Source organism: Coccomyxa subellipsoidea (assembly GCF_000258705.1).
Source record: "Coccomyxa subellipsoidea C-169, whole genome shotgun sequence".
Lineage (NCBI taxonomy): Eukaryota > Viridiplantae > Chlorophyta > Trebouxiophyceae > Coccomyxaceae > Coccomyxa > Coccomyxa subellipsoidea.
This window is the reverse complement of record NW_005178038.1, coordinates 370539-385854: the sequence shown is the minus strand read 5'-3', so window position 1 is coordinate 385854 and position 15316 is coordinate 370539. Positions and strand designations below refer to the sequence as shown.

General features: G+C 51.4%; 2 protein-coding genes across 2 annotated transcripts; one reads left to right on the top strand and one right to left on the bottom strand.

The window, feature by feature from the left end:
- Positions 1-1046: 1046 nt before the first annotated feature.
- COCSUDRAFT_28174 (acetyl CoA synthetase) lies at positions 1047-9566 on the bottom strand (the record flags this gene model as incomplete). Its single annotated transcript, XM_005648936.1, has 14 exons — positions 1047-1676; positions 2331-2485; positions 2828-2994; positions 3456-3578; positions 4178-4333; positions 4860-5009; positions 5183-5397; positions 6371-6575; positions 6971-7079; positions 7431-7543; positions 8029-8091; positions 8390-8455; positions 8832-8984; positions 9393-9566. The coding sequence occupies 14 exons, from the start codon at positions 9564-9566 to the stop codon at positions 1534-1536; spliced, it is 1992 nt and encodes a 663-aa protein (XP_005648993.1). The 3' UTR covers positions 1047-1533.
- A 969-nt stretch (positions 9567-10535) lies between these two features.
- COCSUDRAFT_65361 (hypothetical protein) lies at positions 10536-15170 on the top strand. Its single transcript, XM_005648935.1, has 11 exons — positions 10536-10595; positions 10783-10855; positions 11004-11094; positions 11391-11450; positions 11645-11714; positions 12076-12156; positions 12439-12482; positions 12729-12845; positions 13191-13373; positions 13953-14053; positions 14375-15170. The coding sequence occupies exons 2-11, from the start codon at positions 10800-10802 to the stop codon at positions 14379-14381; spliced, it is 810 nt and encodes a 269-aa protein (XP_005648992.1). The 5' UTR covers positions 10536-10595; positions 10783-10799; the 3' UTR covers positions 14382-15170.
- Positions 15171-15316: the final 146 nt, after the last annotated feature.

Below are 15316 nucleotides of genomic sequence, written 5' to 3'. Positions count from 1 at the left end.
GAATTCGAAAATTGCAGGCAGCAGGATCTGCAACCGAAGTTTCGTTTTTGGCCCAGCAGGTACGGGGGCGCGTCTGCAGGGGCAAGCCCGAGCAGGCATCCAGTCAGCTACGCCATCGACTGTGCCGCCTCGCTGCCCGCCAGTCCTGCCCCTCCGCTGCCCAGACCTGCCCGGCCAACAGGTTCGGGCAGCCCAAAAACCATCTCAACAAATCCACTTGAGCAAATTGCAGAGGACGGGCGCTAGAAAGGCTTAGGGCGAGGGTGCACTCCATCTGACCGGCACTTCAAGCGACCAAAATAATCAAATTCTGTGCAGTCTTGGATGCCTTGAATAATTCAGCCCCTGATACAGCCACGCGTGTATGCCTGTCTGCAATGCAGTTCCAGTGCTCCTTGGCCGGTATATCTTTCCTTACTTGCTGCATAATGTCCACACTTGAGGCAGCCCCGTTTACCCGGTGCTTGCCCTGCCCCAATGTCCAGTCTTTCCAAGAGCACGAGAGCTACCGGGACCACAGCTGCGTGTGCTTGCTGACATCATTGTTGTGCCGAGCAATCTGCCGAGGCAGCAAAGCCAAGAAGAGGTTCAACACAAGGGTGTGCACCAGCTGTAAAATAGGCTGATGGATGCATGCTGTGATGCAGGGGAGTCAACGGGAGAAGGGGTGTTAGAGGCAAAAGCACAGCCGTGTGAGAACCAATCAGAGCAGCAGCAGCAGCAGCTGCCGCCGCTGAAGCCCAAGAGGATACTGCTGAGCAGCCAGCAGGCCGGCTTGAGGCCTCCTGCTCCAAAGGCCAGCCCGCGCATTCTGCCTGCCTGGGTGTGAGCAGTTGTATAGGACTTGACTCAATATGACAAATACGTGTATCCTTGCTGAGATGTGTATGATAAGAAGTTGGAGCGCAGCTCATCCAAACAAATCAGCTGTGTCCAGCGCAGCAGGCAATGCAGATTGTTGATGTGCCCCTGCAAAGCCCTTGAAAACATATTAAGGATGGAATGTTACAAAGTTTTTGAATAGCGTGATGTCTGCCAAATCCTTTGACTGCATGATTCAATCTTACAGTGTGGAGCTGCCATTTCATCTCCATTTTGTATAGAGCCATTTCAAAGTTGAAGTGCGCACTCATTGGCGTGATGCCCTCGTTATTGTTGCACACAATCAAGTCCTGCATCTCACAAAACAAGGGCTGCCTGGCGGTATTTGCTCTCTGCCAAACAGCTAGGTGACTAGACCAAAATCGCATTCACATGAGCGCATGCGGGGGCATAAAGTACTGTACAGCTTGAGTACACTCTTTTTAACTGCACTAATCTTGGCCTCACTGGACCGTGATATTCTTCGATTGTTCAGAACAGTCGAGGCTGCTCATGAAACCCCTCAGACTTCCTGCGCAAGACGCTATGACCATGCTTTGCCAAACAAAGTTAGCCGCAGTACAGAGAATGTCCTCATGTGGCCAGAAACAAAAGGAAGTACAAGTGTTGCACGTCCTCCAAAAGCCACGAAGTCATTGCAACCGTGCACACTCATTTCCCGCGCAGCTCGATAATCCCCTGGACGATGGCAGGGTCTGCAAGGGTGGATATGTCGCCCAGCTCGTCGTCCTTTTTGGCCGCGATCTTGCGCAGGATTCGGCGCATGATCTTGCCCGATCTCGTCTTGGGCAGCCCTGCGGGCAGGGGACACACAGTCGTGAGTAATCAGGCACATCAGTAATGCATTAGCCCAGAACACAACACCCTCTGGCGTGCAAAAAATTTGCCGCTGCATGCTGTGCTGTAATCAGCTGCTGCGACGTGATTGGGCTGCCTCTGTCATTTTCCTTCCAAAGAAGAATGCGCGCAGGACCAAGAAAAGCAAAATTTCCTAGAAGAAGGCTGTTGGTGTCAGACTTGAATCTTGCAAGGGCAGCTACATCCAGACGAACCTCTTGCAAGTGCCAACTCACACTGTCGGGACATTTTAAAAGGGAGTCCATAACGGGCCGCACCACTACTAGATGCCTTTAGCAAGCCTCTACTGCAAAGTAAAGGAGCACAGGCCCTAGCAATGGCAAGGCCCGTCATGGCATCCACCTAACACTGTCCCGATAGCATGGATCTCACATGCGCTACCACCTCTCTGCACACTCTTGACAGATTCGCACCCATATAAATTTAAGTTCAAATTGAGCTCGCCATGTGTTGCACGTTTTTAGACAGCATTCTCATGGCAAATGCTGCCCAACCCAACATCCCGCAGCCAAATTTTTTCACACAAGAAATGCGAAAAAAAAAAAAAACAAATGAACGATTTATAAATGACTGACACTTCTGGCACTCACCGGGCGCCCAGTGGATGACATCGGGAGCGGCGAATGCGCCGATCTGTTCGCGCACGGACTTTACGAGGTCCTTTTTTATGGCCTCGCTGAACTCGTTGCCGTCGTGCAGGGACACATACGCATATATCCCCTGCCCTTTTATGTCATGGTCAAACCTGCACGCATGCAACAAGCACATGTGACACCACTATGCATAATTCACCGGAGGAACATGCAACTGAAGGCCTTGGGAGCAGCCAAAGAATGAAGTAAAAGTACAATTGCAGAAGTTTTCAGCATGGCGCAGCTTTGAATGGCAGTCTTTCCTGCGCATTTCCTGCCAATTGAAGAAACATCAAGATCCTTCACAAAGGCTGAAGCCGACTCTGTCAATTCAATCCCTCAATCGCCGATTTGTATAGCTGTGACTAAAACCGGCGCATACTCCAGCAAGGGTACAGCAATAGTAAGTAAACCAAAAAGATCTAGGGCAAAATGAGCAAACATTCGGCGCGCACCCGACAACGGCGGCCTCGGTGCATGCCCCGTGGGACGCGAGCGCAGCTTCCACCTCAGCGGTACCAACGCGGTGGCCGCTGACATTGATTACGTCATCCACCCGGCCGGTGATCGTGTAGCAACCGGCTGCGTCGCGGCGGCAGCCGTCTCCTGTGAAGTAGTAGCCCTGCGCGGGAGACTTTGAGTTCAAAAACTCAAAACTCAAATTCCAGAAAGTGAAGCTCAAGTTTGAGGTTGAAATGCCTTGCAAGGGAGCTGACTGCAAAGATATTGTCTTTGATCTGCTGAAGGACTGTGAGGGGTAGGATCGCTACCGGACTTGAATTGAATCTAAAAGGTGCTGGCAAAGGAACGACGGTCAGCATTGGCTGACGCCACCTCGCGTTCAGATGTGATCAAAGATATGGATCAGATCTGCACATCAATCGGTATCGTCCAGTAATGACCATTTTCATGTCAACATCTGCAAACAATACCGCCGCTTGGTGGTTAATAATAAGCGTGTGAGGGACCCTTTTGTGAAGCAGCGCAGGGTTTCACGCTTCAGGGGTTTCCCAAAAGAAAACAAATCCCTTGGGGGCCGCCGGTGATGGAATCATCAGTAAGGGTGCCAGGCCGGTGACTAACCGGGAAGGTGGCGAAGTAGGTCTCCTCAAAGCGCCTGTGGTCGCCCTTGACGGTGCGGATGGCGCTCGGCCACGCCTGCTTCAGCGCAAGGATACCCTCCGTCGCCCCATGCAGCTCCTTGCCCTGCGCGCCATAAACACTATGACCTCGTGTTCAAAAATGAGTCACTGAGATGAGTCACGGTCCCGAGGTACAGAAGATGCCTGGGGGCTGGAAGCACCCCAACCCGGACTTTGATGGCATGTCATTGGCCCGGAGCACTGATCCACGGGCCATTGAAGGACACCAAGACCTTGAGCGGAAATGCCATCCATTATCCAGGTATCCGCCGCTGAGATAATAAGAACGCAGGCTGTCCAGTGTCTCATTCTGTTGGGCCAAGGAACCCAAGTCCTGAGTTCGATAGCTTCTCACTGCCAGCTTGCACCGCTCAGAACTGGAACGCTGCAGGAAAGCGCCATTCGCAGCTGTTCTGACTCTGACGGCTACACGCTTGAGATTGACAGGGTAGCAAGCTCAGCGGGAACTCCTGGGAACTCCTTCCAACCTCACACCGCCTTCAGACCAAGGCTTGCAGGAAGTGTGCTCTCAAACAGTCTGGACTGAAACAAAGTCTGCACGGCAGTTGCGTTTACCCCCAGCTGCGTCAACTCACAGCTGAGAGACCTACTTTTGCACAAAATGTTCAACACTTTAGCAGCAGGAGTGATCCATTCCCTCACCTTGTCGTCTAGCAGGACGGGCGCGACTCCGAAGAAGGGGAGGGTGGCTGATCCGGGCACGCATGGCCACGCGCCCGGCAGGGGAGTGATCATGGCGGCTCCTGTCTCTGTCTGCCACCACGTGTCCACTATCGGGCAGCGGCCCTCGCCAACCACCTGTAATATGCATGCCATTAGTGTTGCGCATGCATGACTAATGGCATGCACATGCATGCAATCAAAGGATGTGCATGCATGCAGTAAACTTGCCATGACCAGACTTCACCCCCTTGCCAAAGATCCTCTGTGATTCTGCTGTCCTGCCTGCTGCATGCTGCAGGTCCTTTCAGAAACACAGCAATTCAACGGGGGAGCGTCCTCACTGACATCGCCACAATCATGCAAGAAAGAGATACAATGGACACCAGCCTCCCACTGCAATGCCAGTACTGATTATCAGCTTGAAGCCATCCCTGCATGCTGCAATTCATGAATGAAATCACTCCCTCCTTTCAGTTACAACCCCGTTTTTCAGATTGCTGCAGCAGCTGTTTTGCACTGCCCATGCAGCCACCTTGGCGGCAGCAGCATCATGTGACCAAGCAAATACGTTCAATATTTTAGGATTTAGGGTTTAGGGCCTACACCCCTAAAACCTAAATTCTAAACCCTAAACTTATAAAAAATAAAAGTTGGCGGGTACCTGGAAGAACCAGATCCATGCGCGGGGGTTGATGGGCTCGCCAACGGTGCCCAGCACGCGCAGAGAGGAGCGGTCGCTGCCCAGCACAAACTTGTCATCATGCGCCTCCAACGCGCGGATCAGCGTCGGAGCTGTGTAGAACTGCCGCACCTGCAATCAAATCACACTGTGTCAGTGTCTTGTTAGGTACTCGTGTGAAAGCAAACTGCATACTCAAGCCCCAGGAGAAAGGGTCACTGAGGGCTCTGAACTGCTCAATTTTCAACAACAGCAGCAAGGTTGACGCGGAAGGAAGGGAATCGTGCGTGCGCCGAGCAAGGCACCTTGTATTTCTCGACGATCTGCCAGCAGCGGGCAGGGGTGGGGTGGGAGGGAACCCCCTCGTACACTACGGACCGAGCGCCGCACAGCAGTGGCCCGTAGGCCAGATAGCTGTGGCCCGTAATCCAGCCGCAGTCCGCCGTACACCAGTACACGTCCCCCGGCTGCAGGTCAAATACAAATTTCGTCGTGACAGCCGCCGCTACCATGTACCCGCCTGCGCATCAGCCACACACCTCAGAACTTCCGAGTCGGAAGGTACAGTTTTACAATTAGCATGAGCGGGTGACGATCAAAAGCAGTCTGGTTCTTGTCGGATGCCGTGGAGCATCTTTCCAGCGTGCACTGGTGCTGGAGCATCCGGTTGTTGAGTTGCCGCAGCAGCAGTGCACAGTCAGAAAAATGACACATGGCAGCGGACACACGCCACTGTTTCAACCTGCAACATTGCACAAGATGTCCCCATCTCTATTGGATTTTACAATAAAACATCCATTTTCAACACTGCCAAGTGCTGCATGCAGCCTTGCAGCCCCATGCATCCTTCCCCCAGTGTTTAAGCTTCGTCCCCTAGAAAACCAGGGACAACTTCCAAAATATCAGTGGGACCTTGTCTTCCAGTCAAAAGACCCCATCTGTTGGGCGCACAATGCCTAAATATCAGCAAAGTTCTCAATCTAGCCAACAGCTCCTACCTGTGGAGTGCACAATGCCTAAATTTCAGTGAATTTCTCAACCTACTTTTTATTAATATTATTATTATTATCACACGTTTTTCAGTCCTGAAGGACTAGGTATGTCAAGCAACACCTGGATTATAGCTCTCCAGTCTTCTCGGTTCTTGCACTTCCTCCACCAGTCATATGCATGCCCAATAGCATCAAGGTCATCCCTCACGTAATCATTCCAGCTCTTTAATGGTCTGCCTCTAGCCCCAATGCCTGACATCGTGCTGAACATTAATTGCAGAGGCATCCTGACAGGATTTATCCTAGCCACATGTCTCAACCGTCGGAGGCGTCGCAGACTTGCTCAGATATAGACATATATCTGATACAAGTCTGCAGTCTGAGGTACCTTGCACATTGCACGAAGCTCAACATTTGGGAACCTATCCAGTAGACTGACACCACAGAGACTTCTCAGGCATCTCATCTGGAAAACCTACTTTATACTATTTGATTTCTCACCTGTGGAGTGGACCACCCCCTTGGGCTTGCCAGTGGAGCCAGATGTGTACAGAAGAAATAGCGGGTGCTCAGAGTCCACCCACTCCACTGCACAGCTGCTGCTCTGGCGTGGAACCACTTCCTGGTACCAGACGTCCCTGCCCTCTGTCCAGGAGCACTTCCCCTTTGGCACGCTGGGATGCTCCAGCACTAGCACTGTCTCTATCTGCAAACAGGCACACAAACAAGAAAATGTCAGCGGCGACGTGTCTCTACAATCTTGGAAGCCTCTCCTTCTGCTTGTGAGCACAAGGGGCAGGATGAGTCTTGACCCTTGGAGCCTATGAACCAACGAGGAAATACATGACTGGCTGAGCCTTGTTGTCTTATCTGTGACATGCTTGCCAGGCGCATCGCAGGTAGGGAAGCCAAGACATTTTAAAAAGTTCAAAGTCACAACACCCATCGAGCTGCCTAGAAATGACACCGATGCCCAGCACTGGACCGCCAGGTATTATGACCGTGAACGTGCCTGTCCCAAGCAACATTTCCCCAACCCAAAAAATAGCCAGTTGTAGACATGCAGATTAGTCTTGCTGATGTGGCGCAGATGATGCTGACCTGGAAGCCGTCCTTTGCCGCCAGCTCAGCCGCCCTGTCGGTGATCTGCTTCAGGGGAACCACTTTCGTCGCGCGCGCTCCGCCCGACGCGGTGATCACCACTTTTGCCCTGCACCAACAAAGATAGATTCCTGCTCAAACACAGTGCTATTCCCACCAGGGCTGCACCTAGCAGGGATCAAATGAATGATTGCTCATCTTCCATGACTGATCGACAGCTGTCATGCAGGTGCCTATATTCCAACATGAGGCCTGACATCCCATTCTCACAACGAATTTATCGTGCCATGTGATTGCCACATCAGCCAGCCTAAACTTTTGTCTCCAAAGACATCCCCTAGCGTACCATGCTATAGAGATACTGCCACAGGCCTAGGCAAAGTTTGCCAGAGAAACAGCAATGTAACAAGCGATAAAGACACAGACAAAGGCAAACAGGTATCTGGGATCTTTTGCAGACCTGCAATCGGCACAGCGCTGCGCGAGGGATTCTGCAGAGAAGCCGCCGAAGACAACGGTGTGAACCGCGCCCAGCCGCGCGCAGGCCAGCATCGCTATCGGTAACTCACACACCTGCGCTGGCATTAGACCCATCTGATCGGCATCTGTCATGCCAAAGTGCATGGCTGCCAGCAAGGATGATACGCATCCACGATGTCTGAATGGTAAAGGAGATCACTTCAAGACCCTCTGCTGACTTTTCTGCTGACGATGGAAGCCTGACATCCTCTCAAACGCATGTTCTGCAGACCTGACACAATGAAAATGCCTCCTGCAATCTGGACTCCCTCGTGTGCCAGGCTTGAGAGCATATGTTTTGGAGGATGATCTGTGGTGCCTGCTTCATTGCATGTTACTGTACTTCTTTAGGGGATCATGCCAGTATGACACTCAGCAAAGCTTGCCGTTTGCATGGCAGGTGACGTGCAAAGCGATGGCTTGGCTGCATGGCATTCTATTCAGCTCATGAAAGGACTTATGAAGACCACCGTTCGGTGTTTGCCACTTGCATGCTTGCATGCGTAATGGATGTATGACAGGTGGCGTGCGCAGCACACCATTGGCATGTAGATGGCGACCGCATCTCCCTTTCGCACTCCCACGCTCTTCAGCCAATTTGCCTGCAAGCGGAACATTGCAGATCCAGTTTAGGAAACACCGAGCAGGAGCTTTAGTTGAGGTGCACGTGTTGCTCATAGCGCTTACTGGTATCACAGCACATGCCCTGAGATGCATATTGCTGCACATGTCCAGGACCCACCCATTGCAACAGCGTGTGATCTGAAGCGGCTCTTCAAGGGCCCAGGCCTCAGTGGCAAAAGCAGCAAAGCCGCCAGAGTGGATTGCCGCATAGCATGGGCATTCATTATTCCTGTGTGCTGCTGAAATGTGTTCAGAATTAGGGGACGAATGACTCACCAGGCGGCAGACTTCGTCGCGAACCTCCTCAAATACCATCCTCCTGTCTGTCCCGATGTCATTTCCCTGCGCATGCATGCAAAGTTGCATGAGGATTGCAGCAACTTATCCTAGCGCCGTGCATGCCAAATAATGTAGGCATATCAATCACCCTTCTCAGCAGCACAGCAAATCATAGCACAGCACAGCGCAGGCATCAAATCGAAGTTGGGCTCCGTGATTCTGGCTTTTCAATGACATGATGACGCATGCATTTGTCGGCGATAATCAGGTGACAACTCAACCATCAGGCCTCTTGACACGAGTGTCAGAGCTTCAGACCTGACCCAGCTAACTTTGCAATTTCCATGGAAACAAGCTGCTTCTGGACTCCCTTCTGTGGGGCCTCAAAGCTCCCTAATGCGATAAACATTTGAGGAACTAATTTTTGCAGGAAGTGCACCTCCCACAGGAAGCACGGCTGCTGCCCCCGGCCGGCTGCAATGTGGCGGTCAAGGCAGTTGTAGGCCATGTTGGTTCGGCCGCCCTCAAAGAACACTGTCTCCACTCGGCCGCGGCGCCGGTCAAAGTTCCAGCGCGCATGGTCTCTCCTCCACTGCAGCAATGACAAACCCGTCAGCAAGTCTTTGCCATTATGGAGTATAAGCTGTGGTGCAGATATTTGGGAGGAAATGTTGTCGCGCTGCCTTGAAGCAAGAGATACCCATCACAGCCTTAGAAATATCTAGACAGGTCACCCCTTGACCTAGCATCCGCATCTATCCGCATCTGCGGCATGTCTTTAGCAGATCAAAGCGGTGGCCCATGGTGACGTTTTAGAAGAGTGATGGGCGTCTATCGTTTCAACTCCACTTCCCTTCACTACTTCACACAGAGGTTCATCCATGCCACATGAGTATGTTCCTGATCAAGATTGATGTGTATCAAGCAACGACGCCAATTTGAAGCACTCCAGTTAGATCATAGAGCACTACATTGCACTGGCGGAAGAGGCTGTACCCACCGGGCGCTCCCAGTGAAACTCTCGCGCAAAGTCGGCCCAGAAGCCGGCAGGGTCCTGGATGGATCGCCTGTACAGGCGCTCATAGTCCTCTCTGCTGTTCACCCCGGTACGTGCTCTGTAGTCCACAGACACTGGCTGCGCCACATCAGGATGCCCCTGTTTTGGACCCAGCATACATTGGGGTCAACAAAGCTGGCGTTCAAGTTAGCTAGAGGCTGCTATGTTTTCCTAACGGTTTTTGAGGACCTTGAAAGGCCCTTAGATGTACTCCTGCAGAATTTTGGCAGGGAATGGCTTCTTGCAGATGGGAGCTTTTCCACAAGGTGTCCCTGGCCTCTGGAAACAATGGGAGGGGGTCTAAAGCAGATGAGTAAGACCATTGCTCGCCAACAATGCAGGTATTTACTGGGTACACGGGAAGGGGGCTAAGAAAAGGGTTTGATGTCCAGCAGGGATCGAGGATTGTAGGTTGGGCGTCAGAATTTCCCACAGCCATGAAGGGAAAGGAACGTAGAATACTGCAGACTATAAATGACCTTATGTCGCCGTTGATGGTGACAGAGCCACCCACCTCTCGTGTTTGCGACGAATTTGTCTGACTCACCAGGCCCTCGTGAGTGGCACCTGAAACCAAAAAGGCGACTAGCGTTTATTGCGACACATTGTCATTCAACAATTCAATGCAAATATGTAGTTTCCACGAGGGATCTCATCTGCAAACGTGTGCACCGAAACATACTCATAAATTCCTCACGTGAAGTGATTGCGCACGCAAGTTGAACTTGGATCCGAGATTTCCCGCCCACAGGAATCCGGTCCCAGACCTTCGATCTATGGGACAAGATGCCAGTGTATCGAATGAAGCTGACGGCCAAGGACATCAGGACAGATCCGTCCGCGCTTCAACATCGGAAAACCCAGTCTCGAGCATTATTTACCTGTGCTTGGTGCCAGGTGCGACCTCAGTATCCTCAATCTGTCCTCCATCGTCCTAGTATGTCCTGTAAATTTGAACACACGCACAATTCATGGCACAATCCTTCGTCACTGCCGAAAAGGAACGCCGCAGAACAAACATGTCCTGCTGACTCGTCTTCTGTCCTGGATGCAAGCCACCGCGGGACAGACGCTCAAACCTGCACAAATAGACGGTTCCCAATCCCACGCTTGATACGAGAGCCTCTCAGTTGCGTCTGGAGAAAGGTACGTCGGCCCACGGTGGCTTGTGCACATCCAGGACCTCTATTCCTGGCACACACGCGGGGCGGCATGCACCCTTGCTAAGGAAGCCAACGCGGCTGGTCACTTACGTTAAGCACAAGAAACTTTGCAGCGTATCGCCTACAGGACAATCTTAAATATCACAACATATCGTATTGTGTTTGTGCAGGACACAAACTTCACAGGATGTCTCAGACGGAAGTTCAAGTTCACCCCGAGATCGGCGCCTCTTGGAGGGTCAGGTGTGTTCTCACCTAGCCATTATAGCCTTTCGGACTTTCCACTTCTGCTTTGTCTACTGGGTGTGAGTGTCCAGAATTCTCAGCAAGTTGAATCTGTCGTGCACCAGAGGGGGCTTCATGGAGGGATATTTTTGTGATTTTGTATCAGGCACACTGGTGGTGACCTCGACCTCAACCCTGCGGACGCAATCTACACGAGAGAACAGTACACAGCGACCAAGCTCATCGCGAATGCGCCAGTGAGCTTCCCCCAGTGCTGTGCACCCGTTACAATGTCTAGCCGTTGAGATCCAGAGCGTCCTGGGAGAAGCTGTAGTGCGTTTGGGCGATCAATATACCAGGATTGATGACTGTTTGCAGATTCGGCTAGTTTTACTGCAGTGCAAACGCAAATCATGCAGACCTTAGGTCATCTTTTTAGCGATTGGCACCTTGAGCCCTGCATGCCCAACACAGGGAGTGCTCTGCAAGTCGTTGGAAGAAGCAAAGCCGTCTTCTTACATCTTCATGAAGTCTTTTTGTGCTGCTCCTGCAGATTGGCAACCCTGGGCCACTGGGCCTGTACGCCTTTGGCCTCACCACAGCCTTCCTCCAGGTTGGCATGCCCCCAAGATGTTCTGACACGCTAATTGCATTTCAGTGCTTTTTAGGGCATAAAAGCCCTGCGTCAAGATGGGGCGGAGTGTAGCAACCAGCATCCATTCTTGAGCGAGATGGCTGCCCCTCTGGGATGGCATCCATCGTGCGCACGTCAACTTTAATTAACTCTCACTTGCTGCATTATTGCAGGGTGCTGTCACACAAATTACTGACCCCCAGCCCACCAAGGACTTTGTTGCCTGCTTTGCTCTCTTCTATGGTGCGCCCCAGCCGCAAAGCTCCCTCTTCCGTTCTCCCTGCTGCTTTTGCTTTTTCCCTGCACATGCACATCACCACATCCCATGCCTCAGACATGCAGCAGGCATTGCTCACAGAAGTAAAGCCTGTTTTGCAGGGTTGTGAAGTGCTGGTTGTGAACTGGGCTTTGTGATTTGCCTGTGGTGTCGGTTTCCTCGTTCATGATGTGACACTCAAGTGCCGAGTACTGAGCTCATGCATACAGTTGACTATCAGCTGCTGGTGTCACGGATCAGCATCTAATTTAGATTGTGCACATTTCGACAATGATGATCCTATAAGGGTGGACAATCAGACAAATCTTTGATATTTGGGGTGTGCAGGGGGTACGATCCAGCTGCTGGCAGGCATGTGGGAAATGTGGAAGAACAACACCTTCGCAGCCACCGCCTTTTCCAGCTACGGTGAGAAAATCCTTACCTCGAGTAAGTCACACCGTGCAGAGGGACACGCATCGTCAATCGTCTATCATAGCGCTACATTGGACAATTTCATGGGCCTCGCACTGGCGCAACCATGGCCTTGTATTGGTGCAACAATTTCCCTGTGCCTGGATCCTCTTGGACTCATGTAAGTGAGCAAATGCGCATGTCAAAAACATCATAGTGTAAACGTGCGCGTTTAATTGTATTGGTGGGCAAAAACGAGTGTGACCTCGAAGAAAAGTTGGTTTTGCCTGGCTGCAGGCGGCTTTTGGCTGGGATGGGGCCTCTACATGATCCTCCACGCGGTGAGTACTTCTTTAGTAATGTGGAGTTATTGCATTCTGGCACCACCCTTGGGCATCCATAAGGTGCACACAGGAATCTCTGACCTGTCAAGGGCATCTACGCATGCAAACACCACAGTCACGTTTGAGCTGATGACCAGTAACATCTAAACAGTGTGAGACCTGCAAAGAAATGCTGTATGGTGATGATGCACATAGTCTTTTATCTAGATGCGGGGCTGATGGGTGTGCGTTGGATGTGTGCAGGCCAATATTTGGACTGGGGAGTCCAGCAGCAAGCCAGTGAAGAACTACAGCCTGGTGACGACTGAGGAAATGATGCTGAGCCTGTGGGGTATTCTCACCTTCTGCTTCTTTGTCCAGGTGCCGCCTCCCCTCTCTAAATTGTGCTGCAAGCATCAGTTCTTCTCCCCACTTTTATAACAGCCAACCGCATGCCATCAGCAAAGACTCCGCCTGTGTGAAATTATACTGCCGGCAGTCTTTGTGGAGACGGATGGAAATGCTAAATGTGGAGGTGCTGTATGAAGGATGCCCTGTCTGCGCTCACCAACTCGAAGCCTGTGTGAAAGAGACCTCATAGGGGTCCTTTCAAGGGCAATGCTGCACAGATTTGTGTATGATTCACTGCACATGCTCAGCTGCCAACTCCTCTATTTTTCTCAGCTCCCCTGAAAACCTAAAATTCTTTGCGTGTGCCCCCTGCAGACCCTGCGCATCAACCGCGCCCTGCAGACGCTGTTCTTCTCCCTGGCAGTGCTATTCTTCCTGCTGGCGGGAGGAGTGCGCAACGTGCTGTGTAACAAGGTGGCCGGCTGGGTTGGAATCTGGGTCGCCTTTGTGGCCTTCTACGCAGCAACTGCCATCCTCACCGGCGAAGTCTGGGACCATGTGAGTATTTCCTGCCTCCCAAATTTCATGATGCCCTGCCACATGGCTCTTGCAAGAGAGCCACCTTGCAAGCGCGCTCCCCTTTGTTAATTTTGTTATGCCCGGCCCGGTGGCACTGTTGTACACCTTCTCAGAGCAGAACTGCTGTTTGGAGAGGCACAGAGACCTTCTTTAAAAGTTCTGCTGCGCCCTTTTTTTAGACGCTGCCTGATGAAAGGCTTGCACACCTAGTCAGGAACATCATTGCTTCTTGACAGGCACAAACACCTCATCATCAAACTGTGCCAGTGCATAGAGCACCCAACAAATTTTGGTGCTCTCGTCCCTCGTGCCAGGGTACATGTTTTGTCCTGAGGGGTTTGTTAGAGAATGTGTTTGTCGAGTTCAGCTACATGCATGCGGTCATTGAGATACGATATGTGAGTATCCATGATCATGATAGGCTGTAGACTCCTGTAGGCCCCGCAGATGTGGCTGCAGACGCCCTGCAGGTATGCCCTATGGCCTCTGGCTTTGGGTTTGCCGACCATGTAATAATTATAATAATAATAACATCTAAGAACGCCCTGCAATGTGCAGGAGTACCTGCCTCTGGGGCATGTCAACAGGACGCAGCATGCAGCCAAGACCAAAAAGGGCGCCCTTGCGGCGCCGGCCGGCCCCGTCGCAGCCGAGGAAAGGTGAGTCAGCCTTTCACCTTCATTCATCCCGTCCTCTTGAACACATCGCTTTTGCATGAGTGCCTAGAATCAGTGTCTGGTACCTGCATCCATGCCTGAGACTGGCATGTGCGAAAGGCCTCTCATGCGCTGCTTGCACTGCCCCACTCTTCTAAACAACAGCAGCCTGCTCAGATTAAGCTGGTTAGCAATCCTTGTGAATTGATGCCCTTGACAGAGTTGTTTTGCACAAGAGTTCCACTGCAGGCATTGCAAAGGGAAGCCCATCGGTTCTCTGCTGTGCTGACTGACATGCTAATGCTCGTGTGTACTTTGCGGCAGGCTGTGAGGGAAAGCAACAAATGAGCCCATGGCTTGTGAGGCCACAAACAAAGGACACACCTCTTATCCGATTTGAGGCCTTGAAATGCACGAGCTGCAAGACATCCAACGATGCCAAGCCGTTGATAAACTACATGTCTTTAATCCTGACTGACGGCGCAGATGGATGAGGGCCATTAAATATACATATTGTCATTAATGTACATAAACAGGCGCTATTGAGACAAATGCATAGGTCAGACCGCATTGTGAGGATTAGATAGGCAGCGAGAGAGAGTGACACGGGTGAATAAGACACAAAAATCTTCTTGGAGCTTGGAGCAAAGTACACAAAGATCTATGTTGGAGGCTCCTGAGTATAGGAATTTCTATTTTCTACTTCCACCGTTACTGTTGAGGGCGTGCATTGTCGCTGTCAATACTGGTTGTGTCATCAGGCAACGAAATGGGACTCAAGTCGCATTTGGTTGGTCATTTCATTGCCCTCGTCGTGACAATTTTGAGGTATGCTAGCATGCGCTGGTACCAGTATTTGCTGACTAGTTTATAAGGGATATTTGTGACAGTTCTGTGCACATGGCTCAGTACAGCGTAGGCTTTCTTCAGTGCCAGCAATGAAATGAGGCGATTGATGTTACTTCACATGCATGCTATGGCTCTGTCTTGCTAGCTGATCCTTTCTTGTGACGTATGCCATAAGCAGTGCTGTGTGAGCTATGACGGTAAACGAAATGATGCCCAGGCTTGAATCTTTTATAGGAACGTGCTTTTTTGATCTTGTAAGGGACTCGACTTCAATGCAGTGCACCTCAGAGACCTGATAGAAAATATGGTCTTGTATTTGCAGACCTGGTGCATGTCATGTTGCATGCAGACGTGCTCGTGTACTACAGTAGTAGTGCAGTCTTGGTCTCAGCTGAGGCAAATTTTCGTGCAACATTA